Source organism: Gobius niger, assembly GCF_951799975.1.
Source record: "Gobius niger genome assembly, chromosome: 1".
Lineage (NCBI taxonomy): Eukaryota > Metazoa > Chordata > Actinopteri > Gobiiformes > Gobiidae > Gobius > Gobius niger.
The window spans coordinates 63,322,917-63,347,572 of NC_136852.1; the positions used below are offsets into that span (position 1 = coordinate 63,322,917).

Here is a 24,656-nt window from a genome sequence, read left to right on the forward strand (position 1 = left end):
TAATCAAACGCTGATCGGAAGTGTGCTTGGTTGTAGGTGAGATTTGGTCAAGCTGGATAGGAGGAACGGATTGGAGGAGTGCAACTGATGTTAACGCTGGCAGGCCGGCCCCAGTCATAGTAGAACGAAACTCAGTTTGGTAACTTGCTTTGGGCTTCACTGACACATTGCCTGCAGGTATCATGTTCTTCGTGACCTCTGTTTGCGATGGCTGTGTGCTGAATGCAGGCACAAATGTAGGAGCATCCACGTTTAAGTGTGTATTTTTACTCTTTTGTAAATAAGAGTTCATCCCATCAGATTTAGCTGACACACGAGAACCTTCAGAAGCCTTTAGCACATTCACTTTAGCCATATTCACTCTTGCCTTAGAACCTTTAGCATGTATGATTCGAATGGATAAAGAGATAAGAGGAATAACTGTGGGAAATCATGACTTTAAATTGAACATGTACGCAGATGATATTTTAATGACACTTGCAAAACCGGAGCAATCTATTCCCAAAATGCTCCAAACCATTGACTCATTTGGAAAACTGTCAGGTTACAAGATTAATTGGAAAAAGAGTGAAGCAATACCCCTTAATTATTATACATTTAGAAAAGACTTGGGATCAACTCCTTTCATTTGGAAAAATGATGGTATGAAATATTTGGGGATAAAGATTGGACTGCCAGTTTCCAAAATAATTGAGAGGAATATACAACCATTAATTAATACCATAAGGGAAGACCTGAAGAGATGGTCATCCCTGCCACTATCCTTGTGGGGAAGAGCCGAAATACTTAAAATGAATGTTCTTCCAAGAATCATTTCGTTAATTTCTTCAGTGCCTTTACACATACCCAAGTCATGGTTTGATGAATTTAAAAAAATGTTCTGCTCCTTTTTATGGAAGGACAAAAAACCTAAGATTAGCTTACAGAAACTAACTTTACGTAGAGATCAAGGTGGCCTTGGTATACCAGACATTTTCCTGTATTATGTTTCCTTTAACGTTAGATATGGGCTGACCTGGGGCTACACAAATGTACGCGAAAAAGGAAGCTGGGATTGGCTGGAGGAACATTTGCTGAAGGAAAATAACCTACCAGTTTCCCTATCATCCTTATGGCACCACCCTTACTTACCCAAAAAAATGGATAATCCTATCATGCGACTAACATGTCAACTTATTAAAAACTTCCATCAAAAGTTGGGATGCACGAAAACTGTACTCGCATCTTGTCCTATTTGGCACAATATGGCCCTCACAGCAGCAGGTAACCCTTTAACAAATAAAGTGTGGCAACAACATAATATATTATATATCTCTCAAATAATCAAGAATGGTAGACGGCTGCCTTTTGACGTTTTAGTTAACAAGTATAACTTAAGTGCTAATGCCTTTTTACAATATGCGCAATTAGCAGCAGTCTGCTCTAAGCTCCCAAAAGAATATTTTAATTACAATATTGAAATGGATAAGAAATATAAAAACCTGTGTGTGAGAAGAGGAACTGTATCAGAAGTGTACAAAATGCTTATCAGTACAGACGATACTTTGAAAAACAAAACACAAGCCCAATGGGAACAGGATTTTGGTCATAGAATTCATGATTGGAAACAAATATGGCAGAAAACAACTAAAATATCCAAATCAGTAAGACTGAGGATGATACAGTTTAAAACGCTACACAGAGCATATGTAACCCCAGCCAAACTTAAATTGATAGATCCAAATTCCTCTGATCTGTGCTGGGGTGGATGCGGGCAAAAAGGAACTCTTATTCATATGCTTTGGCAATGTCCTGAAATACAAGATTTCTGGACCCGAATAGTCAGGATAGTTTCCAAAATATTAAATGTTAACCTTCCTCTTTGTCCAGCCATGTGTTTAGTGGGTTACAAAGACGCTCAATTATATAATAAAAGAGACTATAAAATGGCCAATCTTGCCTTTATAGCTGCTAAAAGAACTATCATGATTAACTGGAAAAAACGTAAATTTAACTGTTTCGCAGTGGACAAATGGCTGTATGAATTCTCTGATCTGTTGTCCATGGAGCAAGTTATTAATGGAGATAACATAGCATTAAATTTTGAGCAACACTGTAACATCGCTGGTATAAGATAGGAAACCCTTTGAACACCCGGGAACCTATTTCTAGGGTCACCTTCATAAAAACATCGAAACATGCACATTCGTACTGTTTTTTTTGCTTGGACTATGGATCAATTCGTTTTCTCTGAAGATAATGTTTAAGAGTGGAGACAATGAGTAACAGGAGTAAGACGTTGGTACAACATTAGTGAATGTTGGGGAACTGAAGGAACTGCCTCTATCCAAGAGTGTGACATCACTAAACAATAGAACACATACGCAATTTCTTATCAACTAACATACTGTATCACCCCCACCCCTCCCACCCCAACTGTGTTGTCTCTGTGGTGTGCATTTGTGGCGTATTATTATTTTTTGTGTGTGTCTGTTCTGTGCAGTGTTTATTATGACCATTGGAGGTCAAATTGACACTGAATTGTCTGTCTGAATTGTTGTTGTCGTTGTTGTTTGTATCTACTTACTGTCCTGTCAACTTAAAATAGTAATAAAAGAAAAACTGTTAATAAAAAATAAAAAAAAACTTTAGCCAAAGAAGCCGTGAGTTCCATGTCCAAGTCCATCGCCATAAGAGCAGCGGTTTCTGCTTCTGCTCTTATTCAGGCTGAAGAGGTACTTGACACAGATTTGCTCACGGCAGTACTGCGCTTGCTTGTTTTTCCATTAGATGCATTAGAAATACTGTCGATTGGTCCGATATCCACTGCAGTACTTTTCAGATCCATTACAGTTTTCAAAATGCTTGTTGTATTGTCATTGGAAACAGGATCTGCATGTGGGAGGCGTTCATGTTTGACAGCGCCCTCTGGTGGAATCTGTTGCGCATCAGTGACTGTAGGCAGTTCCAAGAGCCATTTACTTGCCTCTTCCACACAAGTAGATTTATGCTCTTCAACGTGGTCAAACCATGCGTTCTGTTTTTCTTGTTCATCAGACGGCACCATAGGAATGACCACATCATGCAGTTGGCTTGCTTCATTAAACAGACTGGACATATTTTCAATACATTAGCGGACTTGTTCAGCATTCTCAGCACTTTTCATAAGCTCTGTTATTTCTTTCATTGCAATTTTTATCTGTTTTACTTTTGCTTTTCTTTCATTTTGAAGCTTTTCCAGTTTCTGTTCAAAAGCTTTAAACGTAAGCTTTCGTTGTCTCTTCTGAATGGTTTCATTTTCATTTGACTCGTCTTGATCTGACATATTTCCTTCACAAAATATCCAGAAATCACAAAAATCTGCAGTACACACAGAACACGGCGCTTTATTTCCTTTTCCTTATTTCTCTTCTTTATTTTTGCTTTATCAAGGTACAATGAGTTATTCTTCACCCCAACCATTCACGAGGCTTAAGCTCCACCCTCGTTTACTTTGTGCAGCGGTGGATGCTAAAGTCCCAATAACAAACAGCACTTCACCTTTTGTAAAAGCACTGCAGCGTTCAAAGGGGGAATAGCACATTGACGAACAATCCAAAATGTTTACGAAAACATAGCGCGGCTGTAGCAGAGGTGACTGTGGCAAACAGCGTGTGCAGCGTAGCAGCAGATTTGTGAATGAATGGGCACTGCATAAAATCCATGCGCATTCACGTCTATCGTTCACAACTTTGATAGCGATCGTAAACATCCAGAGTTGTCCGACACTACGTTGATACTGCACTTCAACAATTGAGTTTTTCTGTTGACACAATGTTGTGGCGTATGATTCCAAACTTATCCAAAACGCCACGGTAGGCTAAGGCAAGGGGGGTTTGAACACTGACGACGCGCAGTCAGAACAATTGCACAGTTTACGAGGGTTCATTTGTGATCGTGAACAGTAAACAGGCACTTACTTAGGACAATGTTGGAATTGAAATGCCAAACCTCAATAAGACAGTGCAACTCTTGATGTGAAAATAATAAGATACGATACGGTCAACAGAAAGTTTCTCCCCAAGCTCACCCCACCGCCATGATGCAGGCCCAGCACAAACACACAGCTCAGGTGAGTGCGCGCACTAAGAGTAAACCACTCCCACGGTGCCACCAATCACCGTGGTGCAGAAGCATGTGACACTAAGCGCGTGCACATATCCACTCACGCGCCATTCATTCATAGGAGAAACCACCAAAACCTCTGTATGGCTCCTACAGGCGCATTGAGTTGCCTTGTGTACGAAATGCGCGGTATAAATAAAGTTGCCTTGCCTTGCCTCAGAAAAAGCCATGTGTTAGCAATATTAATTAATTTTAATTAAAGTATTTAGCTCCTTACCATATTTATCATTAGCTCCGCCCCTTTCTGGAGCCTAAATATCCAGGATACTGTTGCTCCTGTAAACAGGAGCATAACCAGGATATGCCTAATAACAAGGTTACTTGAGCGCATGTAAATACACTCATTGGCAATAATAAATTACACAGCGAAAGTTTTTTTAAATGTAGTCACCTGGACTAAGTTCTCAATAAACAGAATGCTTTCATATTTCGCAAATAAGTTAAAATTGTTCCTACCTACCTTGTTTCAGTGGTGCTTTTACCAGATCTTTTTTTTTTTTTTTTTAAATAAAGATAGATTCACTCAATATAAGCATTTGAACTTGAAGTAGTTCAAAATTGTATGCATCGTTATTGTATATTGTAGAAAATATTTTCGGGGGGGTTTTCCCACTGTATATTCCATGAACTGCTTCATTTCCACTGGGCTTATTCAGGAACAAGAAATGGTCATGGCAAATTACAGTGCAATCTCTGGGTTTAGTAAATCATGGATTGCCTCCAACTGTCATGGAAGTGCATGGATTAGCCTTAACGGTCGATATCCAGCATTTAGTTTTGGATAGTTTGATCCGAAATATTACGCCCAATATTGCACCCTTGTTTTGGCATGCTACAGTGCTGTACATAGTGTTCTTTGATGAGGAATTGTTTTGCAGCTATCCGTTAGTGTAGCTTGACTCCGGAACGCCTCAGAAGCCAAGAAACGCCATCCAGAAGACCTGATAGCGATTCTACCACTACATCCTGGACCTGGGGAAAACACAGTATAAGTTAAACGTTACCAGGGAAAAATGCTCTCCTCTCTCGTACCATCCAAGGGTTATCCAGAAGGGTCAGATCCAGTCTCTTCGCCACATGAACACAGGGTACTCTCTTAGTAATGGGATGCACACTGCTATGCACTATTTCTCTGTCCTCTCTGGAGACACAGGACAGCACGAGGAGTGGCCTGGATGTGGAACCCCATGCAGAGCTCAATAAAGCCTGAATCTGCGCCGACTCACACTCTCCGTCGTCTGCGGAGGACAGAATGTTGCAAGGGCACACGAGAACAGAGTTTAGGTCATCAGACATAATGCCATTCTGTGATGAGGCGTGTGGGCTTGTGCGAGTGGCAGGTTGTGGTGTTACATTCTTCACTGTATTGGATCTTTTGAACAAGACTGTCACATAAATGGTTTCAACTGATATCATTGGAAATCTTTTTGTTTCTTTAGGTAATTTTACACCGATCGAGCCGGAGAAACAGGACTGAATGTTTTTACTTTGATTTGGCATTGTAGTCTGTTTTCCTTGAAGGCAGGGTGTGTTTGTTGTTGGACTTAATCAGAGTGTTTACTTTTAAAGGGACTAGATGCAAGTTAGTCATTTTTATACTCACTACTGCCACCTCAGGTCTTACGTGTAACTGCAGGTTCTATAATAAGCTCGTGCATGACAGCACTTCGGTTGTGGAGAATAGGTCTGAGCTCATTCTACACATTAGGACATTGCTGGAACATGTAGGGGGAGGAAAACACTAAATTTTAACATTTTTAAACTCAGTATAGTCCCTTTAAGTGACTGTCTGTAAGTTTAAAAAGCATGCAAATTTTATAGATTGCCTATAATTAACCGTCTTGGCCTGCAATTTGATGTAATGTAATAATAAATATTTACATTTTTGCTGAGCTCAAACACTAATCAGAATCTCCAATGCCATCATTTTGATCAATGAGACAAGCTTTCCCGTCAACCAGCCGGTCTGATCCAGTCTGGATGGGAGGGAGCTTGATCATTCACTCTTGAAATTTCTTTCTCTCCTCATTTTGCAAACTAGGAGTGGCTTTTAGATCCAATTGGGAGGGAGCTTGGACCTCTTTTTACATCACTTTCAATTCAAATATGGCTGATGATGGGAAAACAGCAAGATGGACGGCGCATTTGCCTCAGCGACGTTTGTAATTTCCCATTTAGGGTTTTAGTATAAAGCTGTAGTGGTAACACAGATCAAGCATAATATAATACTGTGATAGGCTCGAGAAACAGGTGCGCCAAGCTGTCTCATCTCACCTCTCTCCGCATTCGCCACATAGATGAAGCCGTTCGCCACCTGACACACCTGCTGCACATGTGGAGCGGGACTGTAGGTTTGGACGCCGGATTCGGCATTTGCTTCTACAGTGAAGAGTTTGTTGTTGACATTTCGCTGCTCTGCTCGGGCCCTCTCTCTTTCGGCCCTGCAGAAAACAAAGTTATTACCATAGAAGAATAGTAAGAAAGATAACTGAACTTTCCCACAGAGGAGAAATACAGGTGTTATAAGGATTTGTAGGAGCCATAATTAAAGTAAGGGCGCTGTCACTGTGACTGGGTTGTGACGTGCGGGGTTCGAGGTCACGTGTTCACGGGCGGAGTTTTCTTAAGGCGCTCGCCTCTGTTTTTTGTGAATGGAAACCAGTAGTAGAGAGAGGGGGGCCGGGGTCGCCGTAGTTTTTGTTGACCGTTCGTTCGTTTGATGGTTTAACACATTATTTCACCTGGACTACATGCAATACGTGCGCACTGTAACATCTGCTTTGTATGTTAACCATAGTCAAACCAAAACAAGAATAAAGTTATACAAGGATTAATGGTAATAAGGAAGCAAATACAGAGAAGTACAGAGAAGATTAGAGTTAAATAAATGTGTGTGCAAACAGGGAAATGTTAGTAATGGAGTAATGAGATTAAACATACTTGTTGGTTGAGTACAGCGTCTGGATGTTGAATTTGTGCAGGTTGTTGAATAAGTAAGTGATACCAGAACCGATGCCTAAAGCACAAATAGAAATGCATTATTTGGTATGACGTAAACTTCATTTCAATGGACTTATTTATGATGACATTTTGATTTTGATTTGCATTTGTTTATATGGGGGGGTAATTACAAGTATATTAAAATTGAAGTTATTTTACTACTTTACAAAATGTAGCTTGTAATTGAATCCAGAACATGCCATCTGCTGGTGAAGTAACAAACCTGCAGCCATCTCACCACTTATCTGTCTGGATGACATCCCTGTCATGGGAAGCACATCTGGAGCGTTCATCAGTCTTTTAACAAAGGACACGTCCAGCTGCTCCATGCCAGGGCCGAACATGGCATAGCAGGGTTCTTCCGAGGCCACCAGGGACTGAAGGAATGAAGTGACCACTTTGTAGGGCGCGAAAGAGGGAAGCCATTGCTGCCTACACAAAGGGGAACCTCTAAGGTACCTACAGAAGTGACATTTAGTTAAGAGATCAGCTCAGAGCTTCAACATAACCTACGTTTTACAAATGCTACCCACTCCGCCATGTAGTCCACTCTAGATTCAGTGTCGACACCCTCCTCTCTTTCATCCAGCCTTTCATTCTCATCAACAAGAGGCACATCCAGTAATTCCAGATGGGGCATGCTGAAATGATCTATGGAGTTCCAGTAAGGCATATCCCTGAGTAAGAAGAATCTCCAAAGCAGTGGGTCTCTAACCATGCCCCTCCAGTAGTGGCATGTGGCTCCAAGCAGGCAGAGATCAGCAGAGGACAGATAGGTCATAACCAGAAACTGTATGTCAACCTACACAACACAATAGAAAGGTCAACATTACGACCTGGTCAGAGGAAAAAGTTAATTCGGCAAAACAAAAAATGTATTAGTACAAGAGAGAAAGAGACCCAGGGTGAGGAGGCAAAAGGATTCCAAATCTACAAATGACTGTCAATTCATCATTAATTTTAAGACTGTATGTTTTGGGCTGTCAATGCAGATGTTTTTACTCTCAGTGACCAAAAAAAGTTTTATTATTGCACAGATCATAAGCCGTTGTTTATGTTTACAACTGAGGTGAAATGCCAAACAAGTTAATATATAAATGAGAAAAAGGCACATGATCTCTTACTGGTAAACTTTCCAAAAAGCCCGGCTGGACTTCACCCTGGTCCTTCTCTCCAGCCGCCGGAGTGACAGCTCTTGTTTGGGGGAAGTATCGGTCTCTGAGTCGCCTGAGGCTGCGGATCACTACAGATTCACGGAGATGTGGAACATGTTCTTCTGCCATTATGACTCTGCAATAAACCTCAACTCTACGGTGTTATTTCACCATTACTGCTGCTGGTTTCAAAAAAAGATCCAACTCAGTTTGTGTTTACGTGTTTCAGACTGGCAGATTACTTCCTCATACCTGACATGAACCAAGAATCATGGGAAATGTAGTTCTATCTACATAGATTTCACAACTCAGCGAAATTAGCAACGTGTCTCGTGTTTATTGTCAACGAAGACATAAAAAATGACAAAAGACAAAAACACAATTACCCTCTTCTGTAAAATAAAATTCAAAAAATGAAGTGAGAGCAGATGGAATTACGGAAGATGAAATTGCAGTAGATGGAAATGGTGTTGTACAAAGCTGAACAAAAATGGACATATCTCAAAGGGTGAGCACATATTTAAATATTTTCAGACACATTTCTTTGTCTCTCATAGACACACATACAATTATGTATGCAGTTATATTATATTAAAAGCATAGAATGGCAACAAAATAAATAAAAGGTTACTGTGCAATGTCTCATTTCAAGCTGGATTATCTTTAAACTTGTAACAATCTTTAAAAAATGAAAGTCAATATTATATTAACAATTTATATTACTATTTATGGTAATAAAACACATTCCAAGAGCAAAACAATGCCCTGCTCAACAGTCTGGAATTAGGGCAATTAGCCTTTTCAGCAGGGTAGGTAAATAAACTTCCACAGTGCCTTGAAATGTTAAAACTTTCTCACCTCTGATTTCTCCTGCTTTGGCTGGGGCTGTTGGCAAAGATTAACTTTAAAACTTCAACTAAATAATATTCTCCCGATGCCTTCTGTTAAACGTACACAGAACTTGACCCCTCCTTTGATGGATTCACTTTTTATTTGGGGTTTGGCACCATTTTCAATACTGAATATTGGTCTCTCACCAAGACCAAACAGAGCCTGTCTGTTTCACTGCAGAATACTCAGGATTTCTTTAGCGTTTTCGGTGTTCCATCCCTGGCCCTGTAGAGGGCCCTCACATGCAGTAACATATTTATTAAGAATCTGCGTGCCAATGTCCCGAAACTGAAGCCGGTCCTCTTTGCGTTCCATTGAGTCTGCACTGCAGTCTTCATACTTGACAGCCCAGAAACACATTTCTCCAATATACATCATTGTCAACAGATGGGTGTCTGAGAAGATACCTATTCCACAAGAATACATTTTAATATGTTGTTTATTTATTTTTTCGGGTTAATTCTTAAAGACTATAGTTTACCTTCGGAGAGAAAGTTGGCTGTGGTAGTGTCATGAAGGACAACCCCATCACTCAGTTTTACAGAGTTTCTGACTTGCAACATCCTCATCAAGTACCGCACGCCCTCCTGAATGCACTGGAGTGAAGAGACTTGATTTAGCAGCTACTTAGAAAATAAGAGACCAACTGCACAAATGTCTGTAGTGCTCTACAGAGTCATAAGGTAAATAAACTAACCTTAAGGAATGTTTCCTTGTTTTTCTTGATCCACTGTTTTCTCTGATGAAGAGTATGGCAATACATGTAGAGCAAAGCTCCACGTCTCCAGTAAAGGCATTCAAGTAACTCAAGGCCCAGCACAGACTGCACCTGTCGCCAAATACAAGCGGTCCGAGTATCACTACTGGTATCAGTGATCAGGATTTGTGCCTTCTTATATTTATTTTTATTTATTTATCAGAGCTTTAATACCAACCTCTTGACCTGGGGCAAGTCTCCCGGCCAAAACTTCAGGTTCAGTTAAATCTTGAAGAAGTTGCTGGATTTTCCCTGGTGAACATTCTTCTGGAAACTCTAAATCCACAAGTTTGTTCTCCTCAAAAAAGGTGATGTCAAGAATTACCTAAAGAACCACAAGTAAGTTTAGTGTTTCAGAATATTCTAACAGACAGAGGGATGCATGCTCTTCACCAGATTATCATTTTAGGCCTTTAATCTGACATTAGAGAATAGAAAGATTACCTAGGGAGAACTGAATCTAAAATAAAATGACTTTTGTTAATCTGATCTGTACAGCTACTTCATTGGGAAATGGCATCAATGTATCCACCGACATACTCAAAGTGCTAATTTAAGAAAACACTGTGTTTCTGTTGATATTATTGCATACCTGTGTGTAATCCTGAAGGATTTTATAGAGAGGGACACTTTCTCCTCCTTGCCTAAAATAGCTTTTCAACTTATCTAGTATGGAAGCTGCATTCTGCAAGTAATCGTCATCTGCAAAAGAATAACAAAACAGAAAGGAAACTGAATGTCAATGAAGCAAACATATCTCTCTCTCTCTGTCTAAACAACGGTACAAACACCAACTTACCACAAGGATAAACACTAACACTTGCATCAAACTACACACACCTCGGATTATATGGTATATCAAATAACGTAAGGTCTCACCAAAACGTAACCGTTACTCCTGTTATCTTTACAACAAAAGAAAGCGAATTATTTACAAGACCTCTCTATCAAGTTGATACTCACTTAAGCACACGTGACCGAAATATATGATAATAGGACCCTAAAATCTATAGAAGCATCTTTAGTCAGCATTTTTCCTGACAGCGCTGTTGCTGTATTGCAAGCTAACTGGGATAACATTAGCATGCTAGGTTTGCTCGTAGCTAATAAACTGGAATAGCAAGAATTCGCCCAAACGCAGACCAAAAAATGCTTTGTAAGGACGAACACACACTGAGTGATGGCGCATACCTGGTTTTTCAGCTTTAAGACTAGAGCATTTTACGTCTAAGTCAAATATTCTTCTCTCCAACTCAAACCCCTGTCGCCTGTAGTCGTCGGCCATGACTGAAAGTGAGGTCACGTGACGTAGGGATTAGTCACATGCTCACGCCAAAGGGAAAAAAAAAGATAGATTAAAAAACAAACATGCTGATAAAGTATTATTTTAGAGGACTCAAAAGACAAAAAATCTCAAGCAGTTTACATAAATAGGAATTCATAGCTAAAATATAGGCTATTATTATTCTTTAACCTAAAACAGTGACGGATGTGGACGTTTTATTGTTGTTGTTTCTGTTTCATTTCATTTTATGCTACACGTCATGTCAGAGAATAGGCTTCGTTCACGTTGTAGAATTCTATGTCACTTGGAGGGCAGGTGCCACTACAATGTCCAAAAAGAAAATGTCCATATATTTTCCCTCATCATTATTTGATAGTGATTCGATCTACAAACTTGCCACATTATTCTTAAGGCTGAAAGTCCTTTCTACTGACCAACATCACACACAATGTTTTTGAACATTGCTACAACCTTTGGACTACTTTATGAAGAAATAATTAAACCATAGTTCATTAGTTATTACGTTATTCAGGATTTACAGAGAAATTAGCAATAAACTAAGACTGAAGTAACTGAAGAGCTGAACTAAGACTAGAAATCTGCATTTTGTCAGTTAGAGCTGCCCTCCTCCTCAATGTTAAAGATGCATTATGCAACATTTTATGTGGAAAATAAAGTTAATATACTGTATCTGTGTATTTTACCTTGTGTATTTTACCAGCAGCTGTATGAGTGGTCAGCATGGCACCTTTACTTTCAATCACAGTGGTCACGACAACACTCCTGCATCAATTGTTTTGCAGGTTTTCTGGTGAGAGGGTCTGTCAGTAGTGAAAACCTTCCCAATAATTGATCCTGGAGCGTTGTAGAGGCCACTCTGACGGAAAGTAAAGGCGCCATGCTGACCACTCATACGATTGCTGAGTCACTACAAGGTAAAATACACACAAATACACCTTTAAACTATAGGCTCTTTAAAATGTAGTGGTGTCACGTGAGCGCAACCTATTGGAGGGTTTGGAAGTTAGCTGGGGCTAGTTTAAATTTTTCACACAGATTTACACAGTAATGGTACTTCCATCTAAACCTGACTTCCATCTAACGCTGACCTGGGCAAAATACGGCCCGCGGGCCACATTCGGCCCACTTGTAGGGCATAAATTCCTGAGTATGTAAAAAAAAAAAAAAGTAGGTCTCTAGCCCATTCCGTTGCAGAGTCATGATTTTGTTTAAATAAATTACCAGAATGCTTACTCCGGCCACTAGGGGGCAGCTTAAATAAAACATAAAAGGAAAGAATTCCACACGTGTCCAGCAGAGGGCATGTCCTGTCAGGCTCATTATTTTACATTTATTGAAAAAAGTTTCCTCAATAACATTTTCCCAATCAAAACATATTTTTATTTTCAGAAAATAATAGTCCTACTAAATACCAGTATCAGATATTCAAAATACACAATTTAGTGTAGTGTACAATAGGATAAAGTTGCAGAATAAGTTCGAGTTAGTGTTAGTGCGGCCCTCCGACTCAATTCAGGCTTCTTATGTGGCCCCTTATGAAAACTAATTGCCCAAACCTGATCTTACCGGATGTGCACAGCTATTGCGAAACTTTATTTACCCCAAAAACCCTGAAAGAAAAAAAAAAGGAATGATCACGCTGTTGGCACTAAACCGACACAAGGGGGCGGTGTTGTATTACTTTAAATATAAGGTTCTCCAAAATCTCATGACATTTTTCTTATAACTTCTACCTCAGACGCCTTATGAAATTTGTTGTTGAATTTGATTTGATGTCTTGTCCAACCTGTAGCCTATTTGCTCATAATGTTCCAAAGAGCTTCGGAAAGATGGTCATTTTAGTTTGTAGCGTGATTAACCAAAGCCCCCGCTGCTCCGAAAGGTTGAATCAGTCCTTCTCTTTCCTAATGCATAATCCATGAGTTTGTATTCTTTCCCTTGAAATACGAGACTCCCTTTGAAGTATGTTGTGGTGTTATTGTTCCACGGCCTGACGAGTAATAATGTTGATGTCTCCGATGAGCTGTAATTACTGGATCAGGAGGTAGGAGGGCACTGCCAAAATGAGCTTGAAGTTTTTGGTGTGGCCTTGCTTTGAAGTAGAATGGGGAAAGTAAAGCCATGTTTATCATCAAGGAAAACTGCAGATATGGGGGACTAATGACATTTTCAAAATGGAGCAAACTGGAAAATTCATTGGCCTCTTTTATAATTGCTTGGCCTGTATGCTTTGGGGTCTAGGTAGGACCAGTGGAAGTTGCCAATACTTTCTGAACATACAGTAAATTGCTTTTAGCTCTTTTTCAGCGCTGTCCTTCAGCTGCACACCAGTTTGAGTGGCCTAATGAAAGTGTCCTTGGCTCAGGCTGTTGAGTCTACCAGAAGTGACCTTGTGTCCGTCTGAATGTGTGTGAGGGCCGGCTTCTCCATCTGTGCACTTGTGGCCATGTACAGTAATGATGTATACACAAGTACATACTGTATATAGTTGTAGCTCCTCATAGCAACAAAGGTGCCAGGTTCCATGGAGTTTTAGTCTGTTGAAGTTGTTGCAAGTATATGCTGGCTCATAAGCGCATCTCTTACCCCCACCTGAATCAAGCGTATTTTCTCCAGTTCAGCTTAATCCAAATCTAAAAGCTTAAAAAAAAAAGAAAAGCAACAAAATAACTACGAAAACGAGGATTAAAATGCAACAGAAACGCGACAGAAAAAAGTGACAAAAGAGGAGAGAATACGACAAAAAAGTGAAAAGAAAGTAATGAATAAGCAACAAAACAAAACAAAAAACATGACAAAAAAGACATGAAAACATGCTTCAAAAACGCGGTGTCAAAAAAGTTGTGATCAGTTTAGTAGGCCTTAGCTTTCAAATAAGGCATTACACTGTTGCTCTCCAGTCGAGAAGCTTTTAGATTTGGGTAAAGCCGAACTGGAGAAGATGTGCCCGATTAATTGTGTATTCATATATTCTTAGTCCTAGGATATTTTTGCTCTAATGTTATTGATTGTTTGGTACTTTAATAACAGACTAATGGACATAGACTAATTAAATGCTAGAGTAGTTTTTTCTCCTGGCTCCTATTGTGTACATATATTAATATTGCTAATGGTAATGGGTTTGAGAGTAACACAATTTTAATTTTCTACATGTAGTATGATTGACATTAAAGCTATAAGAGAACTATGAACAGAGCAGTGATGTACAATTCGTATTTGCTATTGAGTAACAATTTGCTCAGGCTACCGTAAATGAATCCGTATCAGAGATGGCTAAAGAAATAAAGCTTTTTGTATCGAATCTTCAGTCTGTAATGTTCTCAATCCCAAAATAGACTCAGACGTGGAAGCCAAAAAGTGTAATCAATTTTGTTAGTTTGCTTTATTACTTCAATTTGCTACTGCAGTGACTTGTCTAAACAAATTAAACTCCTGACATTTAGGAAGAGCGTTTTACCAGTTAGCTCATAACATCATTAACATTTCTTGCCAGCGCAATGTAAATACTGCTGATGTGATATTTGCCATTTTTGCATCAAGATCCCGCATTTGTTCATATTGTGACCTCCAATAGACTTGGTATCTCGTGGTAATGTAATGTTCCAGTGGTTAATTATTTCTGGAGATTGTGCTGCTTTTAGAGCTCTCCGCTGTTTGTGAACTGATCCTACACAAATCTTGTAATTTATTCTGGCTACGGGACTGAGTGGAAACAGGGGGCAGACGTTACATGACTTTTCACTTCAGCCGGTGCATTATGTCTCTGTTATGAAGGCCTGTGTGTGCTCTGTTCGAGATGAGATGGCACAGGAAGTGACATGACCCCGCGAGACAGCATCGGGCATTCGAAATAGGGTATTTGCGATTCTCATGTTGTGAGCTTGTGTTTGCCTGAGGAACACAAAAACTCTAGCTACTGCAACAATGGACTCAAAAGGTTACAAAATCAATCCCATGTGCAAAATCTTTTGACAAGAACATGAAGTTTACTGGTTTGTTGTTTTTGTTGATTTGATCTGTTTTCTTGTAATTTTATGCAACTGTGAAGCACTTTGAATTGCCTTGTACATGAATTCTGCTCTACAAATAAACTTGCCTTGCCTTGCCTTTGACTGAAATGGTGCTCATTTTGGTGTTGGATACATTACCAGTGGCTATGTACATTGGTGTATGAATGAATGTGTGACTGGTTCCTTGCTGTAAAGCGTTTTGGGCTTAATGAAGGCAGAAAAGCACTATATAAATCGAGACCATTTATCAAAAAATATATATATGGTGGCTCACAGCTCGAAGGTCTCGGGTTCGATTCTCACCTGGTCGTGGCCTTTCTGTGTGGAGTTTGCATGTTCTCCCCGTTAGTGGTAAAAACATGTGCAATAGGTTAATCCTCCAGCCAGGTGTTTCAAACCACCAGCCTGGCTCCACATCATGGAGTTGGGTCCCCGAGCACCAGTCCATGTTGGCAGCCCAGCGACATTGAGGTTGGGTCAAATGCAGAGAACTAATTTCTCAACAGAGATTTCTCTACAGAGATTAATAAAGTATGACTTAACTTAACTTAATATATTGGCCATAATGTGGTGGAGGGGTTTGAGCATCCAAATGATCCTAGGAGCTATGTTGTCAGGGGCTTCGTGCCCCTGGTAGGGTCCTAAGTGACGGGTCAGACAAAGAGCGGTTCAGAAGCCCCAATCCTTATTAAAATTAACTACTGTACTAAATAAAATGTTTGTTACTAATGGGAGATAATGCATAATGGTTGTTTACAATCTAATCACCATTAAAAACAGTGTCCTGGTTCCATGTACCTATGGACAGTAGAATAGCGATGGACTAAGTAAGGGTGGCTTTCCTGATAGCGTTTAGCACGGGCTAGCTGAAGCTCGTTCATGCTAGCCAGCTCCTTTATGTGGATCCTGTGCATAGGGTGAGAATATAAAAATAGTGAAAGAATAAAAAAAATAAGATGACGTTGTGCGTGTTAAGACAAACATGTGGAGGTAAGGCCTGTGTAAGTGTCGTTGAAAGGACTTACATTTAGTATTTTTTGTTTTAAGGGTTAATATTTTTTGTTGAAATTTATTGTGACTCACTTTGTGAATTTATGTTTCATTTTATAAATAAGATATGTTAATTTGCCAAAGGAGTATTCCCGCAACTATCGCGAGATTTTTGGTTTAGTATAAGAGGCTGCGAGATTTGCATTCGCCAAGACATGCAAAAGACTTTGACTGAGCCATCTGCAGCAGCAAAGCCAATTAGCTAGCTGCACAAGGTATTTTTGTTTTATATTGTGTCTAATTATTTGTATATTTGTGAAGTACATTGGTCTAATTACTGTATGCTTGTTTAGTATGCACAAAACTGAATATTTGCTGCCCAAGAACCTCCGAAGTGGCAGGCGGCCACGAGGTAGCCATTTTGTTTAATATATTATTTTATCTGTGACTGGACTATGTCTAAAGTATTGTATTTCATGTCCTGTCCTATAGTTTTCACGGCATAAACTCAAGTAAAGCGCCCGTCTTTAAGAAGCCGTGCCTGTGTTGTCATTTCGGAGCCACAGCCTGTGTTGAGTAATGATTAAAAGAGGAGCAAACAAGTTTTCATGGAAAGTCTATTAGAGCAAGGAACCTCCGGAGCCTGCCCCCATTTTCTATTCGGCTAACAGTGACGCTGGCCCATGTTTTTCACTGTGTAACTTACGTACCATTTTAATACACTTTTTTCTACCTTTTCAACCTTTTCAATATGCTATGTGGTGTAAAGAAAAACACTCCCCATGTATTAGTATATCATAGGCCTGTCAGGTATAACTTTTTCAGACCTGCTTTTCTTTGATCATGACTGCGAAATCCCATAAACAGTCTTTATGGGCTGAGGAAGAGGGATGAGCCACCAGGATATCCCATCTCAAACTGGGCGGCCACTGCACACACTTCCTGCTGCTCGATTCCCAGCACCACATCAGCAGCACCAGCCCTGGCAGCAGAAGCGTCCCCAGTCTTAGGTCGAAAGGTCAGCCGGGGGTCAAGTAGGCCCCTCCCACTATCATTATCCACTCATCACCTGCCACTGACTCCATGCCCACACCCGAACTCTCGCTTTCTCTCGCTCCTGACACCAGCTTTCACTGCTTTTACAACCCTCGCTTCTATTCTCTCCCTCTCTGCTATTATGATTTTTGCATTCTTCTTCTCCCCATCTGTTCCCTGCTTCCACTTGTATTCATGTGTCTATCTTTGCTCCTTCTTTAAACGTCTGGCCTAGCTCGCAATTTACCCCCCACCATCCTTTTGAGCAGACACCTTTAGCTGTGGAGGCAATTCTCTACATGAATGCCAAATGCTCAACTTTTTTTTTTCTTTTTTTATACGGAAAAGTTGGAAATCTCCAGTTGGCTTTTAGCAAGGGAATATGCCTGGGTTTGACGTGTGTTTTGGAACTGGAGTGCGCAGGGTAATGTGTGTCAAAAATACGACCAAAAGTGGGGCACAGCTCGATGCAATATAGATGTTATGTCAAAGTGAATATTTCATGATGCAAAACAATGTACTGTAATAGAATAATGAATGTGGACTGGCTAAATGGAGATTGGCATGCCAACACGTATAGGAATTGGATTGTTCGTTTTGAGCCATGCAGGTAAACTGGGGCGATTAAGTGGATACATTTGTATACATTGGAGATTCTTTATAAAGAAATATATATTATTTTCTAATTAAAACCCTCCTCAAAACACATTCATAGTTATTAAAATTACTGCAAAAGACAGACTGTTATGCCCCCCCTTCTGAGTGCTTGTGTACCCTGAAGGGTCCCTACACCCCTGGTTGGGAAACACTAGTTTAGTACAATAGCAGTTCTCAAACTTTACACGCCAAGTACCACCTACAGATTCGCCATTCCAAATGCTACCCGATATAACTCTGTTTTATAACAGGAATATAGCAGGCCTATACCGGAGCCAAAATAGGACAAACCTTTAAAGTAGTTCAAATCAAGGACTAAGACAGAAGAGGACAACATGTGAACAAACATAACACTAAATCCAAAACAAACTGGAGCCTGATCAGCAGTAACATGAGACCCATTTACACTTTTATCATTAGCACTTAAAACAATGCATCTGGTTCATCCAATGTTGTTGCCATGTCCATCTTCAATAAAAAGAAAAAATATATATATACTAAATATTGGTTTATTTGGTCGGAACAGTGCATGTTAATGAACGCGCTACAGGTAGGGGAAACCGGAGTTCGAAACATGCGAACTCCACACAGAAAGGACCCGTCCTGTTGGTAATGGAACCCGGGACCTTCTTGCTATGAAGCACAAGCACTAACCGCTGTGCCACCGTGCTGCCATATAAATAAATGTGTTTATTTCACAAAGCAAAAACTGGTTTATCTATGATTTACCAGACCTCTCTCATGCCTTTGTCTCTTGCCAGCACAGTCTTTTTAAGCCACTGGGCTCCATTTCTTTGCCAATTAAAGTCCACACAATCGGTCGCCAATTAAGCACCAGAAAGGGGAGTGGTCTCCGAAGGCCCTTAAAGCGCAAGTACAATGACAGCCATCCTTGTTGAAAACCAGGACACTTAGCATCTGTTGCCGTTCTCCAAAAGCTTTCCTTGTGAAAGCAATGACCCTATTATGGTGGTGAAAAGAGACTGGTCGTTCCAGACAATTACAATTAAACGTAGCCTACTGCGGATAACCACTTCTCTGGATAACCATCGAGCACAAGAGAAATTTACAGCTTGATTTATTTCCTTTCTTTTTTTTTGGGTGTGTCTAAGCAACGTAAGTGTATTTATGGTAAATGTTGCATCTATAAAACAGGGGCATTAAATATAAAGTGGCATTGAAAAGTAAACAACACACTTCAAAGGATGGATTAACACTCTAAATCATGCAACATTTAGGAGAACATGCAAATAAAACTACTCATACAACACTACAAAGCAAGAGAGCCCTGTGTTTTTGAGCTTTTAATCATGTTTTGATGTTATATCTTTTCAAATCCTTGTTGGAGAAGTGTTTTTCACTCGCTTATGTTTTCCGCACTCAAAACGCTAGCCCACACTCCGATACACATCACACTGAGAGCAGCTCATCTTTGTTTTATAGTCTTGACACTTTGTAAGAACACAATGTAAGAAAAATATCAAGTATAAGCGTTTTAAAGTGTTTGTGAAATTTCATAAAGAACAAAGAAGTAAAAAAAAATTTCTTTTGATGGAGGAAGAATGCTATGTTTATGACAGCAGCCAACAATATATTTTGACCATTTTTAGAAAGCCGTTCACCACCATGCTTTTTCAATCAACACTTGTCGTGATTTGTTGGCCGTGAAACAGCATTTAGACTGAGTGACAGATTCTAGAGTTACTGCATTTGAATCCACTTGAAATGGCGGTGGTGCGACCATTATCCTCCATGATATCCAGTTATTATCCCTCGCTGATTTATGCTGCACCAGTCGACCCTCGTGCATAGTGACCTACATTCACTTTCATCTCACCCATCAATCATTTAACAGTTCAAAGCCACGCACTGTCTACTGATGCAGGCGCCGGGCTTGATCATAATGCCATTAATTCTCAGTCGACACCTAGAGCGAGTGAGTATTATGTGGTATAACATATTTGCACTCTATTATTGAATTTCTAGTGCATTCGTGAAGGGGAACGGTCAATATGAAGGACGTCGTCAAGGTTTAAGACCTGTTGGCGCTGCCTCTGGTATATGTAAATAAAGTCCAGCCATTGACTAAGGTCTCTGCTAAAGTTTGGAGATAATTTGCTTTTACGAGCAGCCAGAAAAATCCATTCCACCCTAGTCCCTAACCCCTCATTCATTACATAGGCCCGCACTATATAGTCAACTACGGGGCGTAGCACCAAATTCTGGGCCCTGGGTACAAACTATCTTGGTTACATTACAGAATCTACCTCATCAAGTCACTGCTGAGCTGAAGAGCACGGTGCTGAACACCGGTGTGGGCTGAACCATTTGGCACATTTTTAAAGGGGTGTCAGGGCCCTGAGATATTATCAATCATTGTTGTTTGTGCAAAATTCTGTGTAGCAACCATTGTATTTTAGCCCGGTTGTTCAGTTCTTATAGCATCAATTATGAGGAAACTATAGAAAGTACAATACAGAACGCTTTTTGCAGCATTTTTGAGCCCCCCCCCTGCTCTGGGCCCTTGGTACTCAGTACCCTTTACCCCCCCAGTCCGACGCCCCTGGTCAACTATATCGACTGCGATTCGGACAGAAGCCCACTACTTTCTCCGAACTGCGTGACGTCACGCGTGCAGATTTTTTTTTAATCAGAATTGATTTACTGTTACAAACGTTTATTTTATGAAACAGAACGACAGTTTTGGCACTTTTACATTTGACATTTAAATTAAAATGAAAACTGTCATCACAAAAAAACAAAAACAAAAAACAGACGAGCAGTAAGTAGGCCAGGCCGGTGTCCGAAGTGCCAGCAGAATGAGTGCACTACATCTGCTAAAAGTTCGCTAAACTCTGTGAATAATGTATTTCTGCGTTAAAGACCAACCAAACCCATGACACAGTAGAATATTTATGGCTAAATACGAGTCAGATACGTTATATTTCACATGGATTTTACATAAATGGCTTGGATAATTCGAGTGGAAGCTATCGGTCATTTAACAGCTCAAGCTAAAGGTAAGCAGCTAACGTTAGCATCTTTTCACCGTAACCGTTTATATTCACGTCGTTTATTGGTGAAAAAACACAACACACTTGAAACAGCTGATTTCATTCAGTCCTGTTGTTTAGTTTAACGACCTGTTGCTGTCAGGCGTTCTTCTAAGACTCTCGCAATGCATTGTGGTCTATATTGAGTAGTGACCATCGATGCTCACTACTTTTCGAGATGCATTGTGGGAAATTTCGAGTGCACTGCTTTTTTCTCTGGACATTCGGACACCCCTACACAATGGCGTGACCACTATAGTGCACTATATAGGGAATAGTGTGGACATGTTGTTACCAAGTTTGTGAAATTCACTTTTGTTGCACTGGTGGTATGACATAAAATACAATTTTACTCACAAATAACATAATTTGAGAGTTGTAGCATATTTTTCATGGATAAATTAAATGACCAAAATGAGCATTAATGGAAATGTTCAGACATCATACGCAGTGTTTGCATTATTGAATGGTATATAAGAATTTGTGTTGTGAAAATTAACACACACTTTTCTCCAGTTTGGCTTTACCCAAATCTGAAAGCTACTTGAAAAAAGCGTCAAAATATCAAGATTGAAAATGCAACAAAACTGTGGCAAACTTGCGACAAAAACATGCCGGAAAAGCAAAAATGCCATAATAGAAAAGTGACAAAAGTGCAACAAAAAAGTGATAAAAACGTGATGAAAACACCACAAAAAAGTAATTTAGAAAAGCCATAAAAAAAGTGCCAAAAACAACAACAAAGCAGCAACTAAAGAGCGGAGAACAACATGCCAGAAAAGCAACAATAACATAATAAAAAAGTTATAAAAATGTGATGAAAACACAACAAAAAAGCAACAGAAAACTGCAAAAACACAGCAAAAAAGCAACATAGAAAGACACAAAAACGCTTAAAAGATGTGACAAAACCGCGCCAACAATGTGACAAAAACATTACAATCAGTTTTCTTTCAAATGAGGCATTACACTGTTGCTGTCCAGTCAAGAAGCTTTTAGATTTGGGTAAAGTCGAACTTAAGAGGTTAAAGCAGATCTAAGTAACACATGCCCCTAGAGGCCATAAGCGCCACTGCAGGTGTCGTAGCATGCTACGTTTTTTTACTCATTAATTGTCCGTGAGAATAAATACTACGCTGACAGAAAAGACAGGGATATTGTTTGTACATCCAATTACACAATGGAGATAATGTTTTTCACTCAAACTTGGTTGTAAATACTGTTTAAGTGGCATTAGCCCACAGTTAGCTTTGCCCGTTAGCCTGTTAGCTTCTTCTTCGTTATTCCATTAGTGTGTTGTTTGTTTGTTTGTTTGTTTGTATGTTGGTATACTTTATTGTCCCAGTAGGGAAATTTGTCCTCTGCATTTAAGCCATCCTTCGATGCCTCCGATCTGTAGGCAGTGAAGTTGCAATTGTGGTTTTCTGGCCAGAGACACCAGGGGGAGATGACCCTCCAAATCATCCCATTAACACTGGTAATACCCCCAGAGGAACTATGAAAAGGATTTATTAAGGATAAAAAGTTACTTAGAACTGCTTTAAAGGAACAGGCCACAATTTTTCCATACTGAGATATGTTCTCACCTGAGCTTAGACGAGTTGATATGTACCTGTCTGACCTCTATATGTGTCCTCAGTCACGCAAAATGACTAAAGATGTACTAAAAGATCTCCCAATGTATTCAAACAGGGGTGAAGTTGGAAGCTACCACGCTCTTCCACAGACACGCCCAAAGACCAGACAGGTACGTATCAACTTGTCTAAGCTCAGGTAAGAACATATCTCAGTGTGTAAAAACGGTGGCCTGTTCCTTTAAGAACCATCTTCTGTTTAAGTCATCACCGTGAGGATTCAAACACACACATGTGACAGTTTCAGACTAATATGGATGTTCAGGAAACTCAACCAATAGCTACAACTGCTCAAATCCAACATGTTGGTTGCCTAAAGAGCCATCACAACATATAATTTAATATTAGAACTTTAATTTCTTCATAGTGACCCAAACAATTGCTCAAGTAAGTGACTTTTCATTCTGAGTGTACCCGACTTTCTCGATTTGTTGCTTGGACGCAGAACGGTCCAGGAGCAGCCGCGACAGACAGCGAAATGCCCCACTCTGAAATATACATGAGCACTATGGCTGGATGACTTATTCAGAGGGGCCTACGCATACATGTCATTAAATCAGCCAATAGGAGCACGGCGTTTAGATCTGCTTAAATGGTGGTGGTATAAGGGAAGAGGAGGAGGGGGTTAAAGATGCCACATCAGGGGAACATCTGCCACCGCTTTATATGTCGCTGTAAAGATCCCACGTTCCCCCAGCCTGATCAAAACAATTACTCCAAACAACTCATCTTCATTCATAGATGCAACATGGCATCGAGGCAGGTGCGGGGCGTCACTCGGGGAATACACAAGCGCGCTGGTTGTTTACAGTGAGCAGGCAGCGGAGCCAAAGGTCGCATGGCAGTGTGTTGGAGTGTTAAAGAGTTGTTTGTGAGTAGCGTAATCGAATATACATTTGTATTGCAGTCGCTAATGAGATGGGGACAGTGTATTTTTGAACATGACTGACTATAGTCTAGGCAGAAAATGGAAAACGTCAAAAACGTTCAGGTACATTTTCATGACAGTTCACACCGCAAAAGGAGAGATCTCGTGCAACATTGATCATGAGCACGTTATAATGTTGCTACCTTGTTAAAAAGCAAATAAAAGCAAATCACGGACATGCTCTGAGCTGTTTAGCACACAAACTGCATTTACCATAGCCCATCAATTTGCTAGCATGCCGTTAGTTAAGAATAATGACTTTCTTTTTATTTTCTCATTGGTATAATCCCTGCTGCAAGTACAAGAGTAGCATCAACGGTCTCGAGCTCAAAAGTAAAGATTATAAGCCACAAACATGCATGATATGTCCACTTTAAACCAAGAAGGGATGGAAATGTTCATATAGACCTAGTGTACAATACAGACATTGCAGTTACATGAATGAGGGGAGAGTCGAATCTTCTGTCTGACGAGAACAAGATTGTGAACCCATCAGAGCTACAGCTAGCCCTGACCGATCGCATGAAAACAAGAAATGAGCACAAATAGCACCAATAACACAATCAACTACATATTGAGCTTGTTGAATTCATAGTTTATTACACACTTCTTGTCAACAAATTGAATTTCGCAGCCACTATAGCCGCGATGGCAAAAACACAAATAATCAGCCCTTGTAGATTTGAGAGGGAGACCCTGGCGTAGACCATGAGTGTATCAGAACATCGCAGTGAGCCCCAAAGCAGCTGTTCGGTCCGAACAAGAGACAGAAGGCAAAGGTCAGACAGCTTTTCTCGGAAAAAAGCTATTTGGAGTTTAATCTTTCGCATAATTGGAGAAAACTTAACATGTTAACTGTACAAAATGAAAATACGAATGAAGGTGTTTTTCACATTTTTTGTAAATCTGTTTTTGTAATATTGTTGTTGTTGTTGTTGTTGTTGTTTATATGTATTCCCTTGAGTCTGGCTATTTTAATAGGCTTTAATTTGATATGCATTTTGCTCTCTCCTAGTCCTTTTACTTATGACGTCAGGTAACCTTTTTCTGTTCAATCCTCATCAGCTGCATGACGTCCATTTGCGATGCGAAGGCGCA

General features: G+C 40.0%; 2 protein-coding genes across 2 annotated transcripts; both read right to left on the reverse strand.

Annotated features, from left to right (window-relative positions):
• Positions 1–4,753: 4,753 nt before the first annotated feature.
• On the reverse strand, positions 4,754–8,623 carry fbxo4 (F-box protein 4). The gene is made up of 7 exons (XM_079571019.1): positions 8,268–8,623; positions 7,677–7,945; positions 7,382–7,602; positions 7,084–7,159; positions 6,418–6,584; positions 5,176–5,381; positions 4,754–5,115 (listed from the first exon to the last, which is right to left on the reverse strand). Exons 1-7 carry the CDS (start codon positions 8,424–8,426, stop codon positions 5,029–5,031), a joined length of 1,185 nt encoding a protein of 394 aa, XP_079427145.1. The 5' UTR covers positions 8,427–8,623; the 3' UTR covers positions 4,754–5,028.
• Positions 8,624–8,919: 296 nt separating this feature from the next.
• Positions 8,920–11,243, reverse strand: rimoc1 (rab7a interacting mon1-ccz1 complex subunit 1). Its single transcript, XM_079571030.1, has 6 exons — positions 11,137–11,243; positions 10,538–10,647; positions 10,124–10,270; positions 9,886–10,017; positions 9,670–9,784; positions 8,920–9,595 (listed from the first exon to the last, which is right to left on the reverse strand). The coding sequence occupies exons 1-6, from the start codon at positions 11,228–11,230 to the stop codon at positions 9,360–9,362; spliced, it is 834 nt and encodes a 277-aa protein (XP_079427156.1). The 5' UTR covers positions 11,231–11,243; the 3' UTR covers positions 8,920–9,359.
• Positions 11,244–24,656: the final 13,413 nt, after the last annotated feature.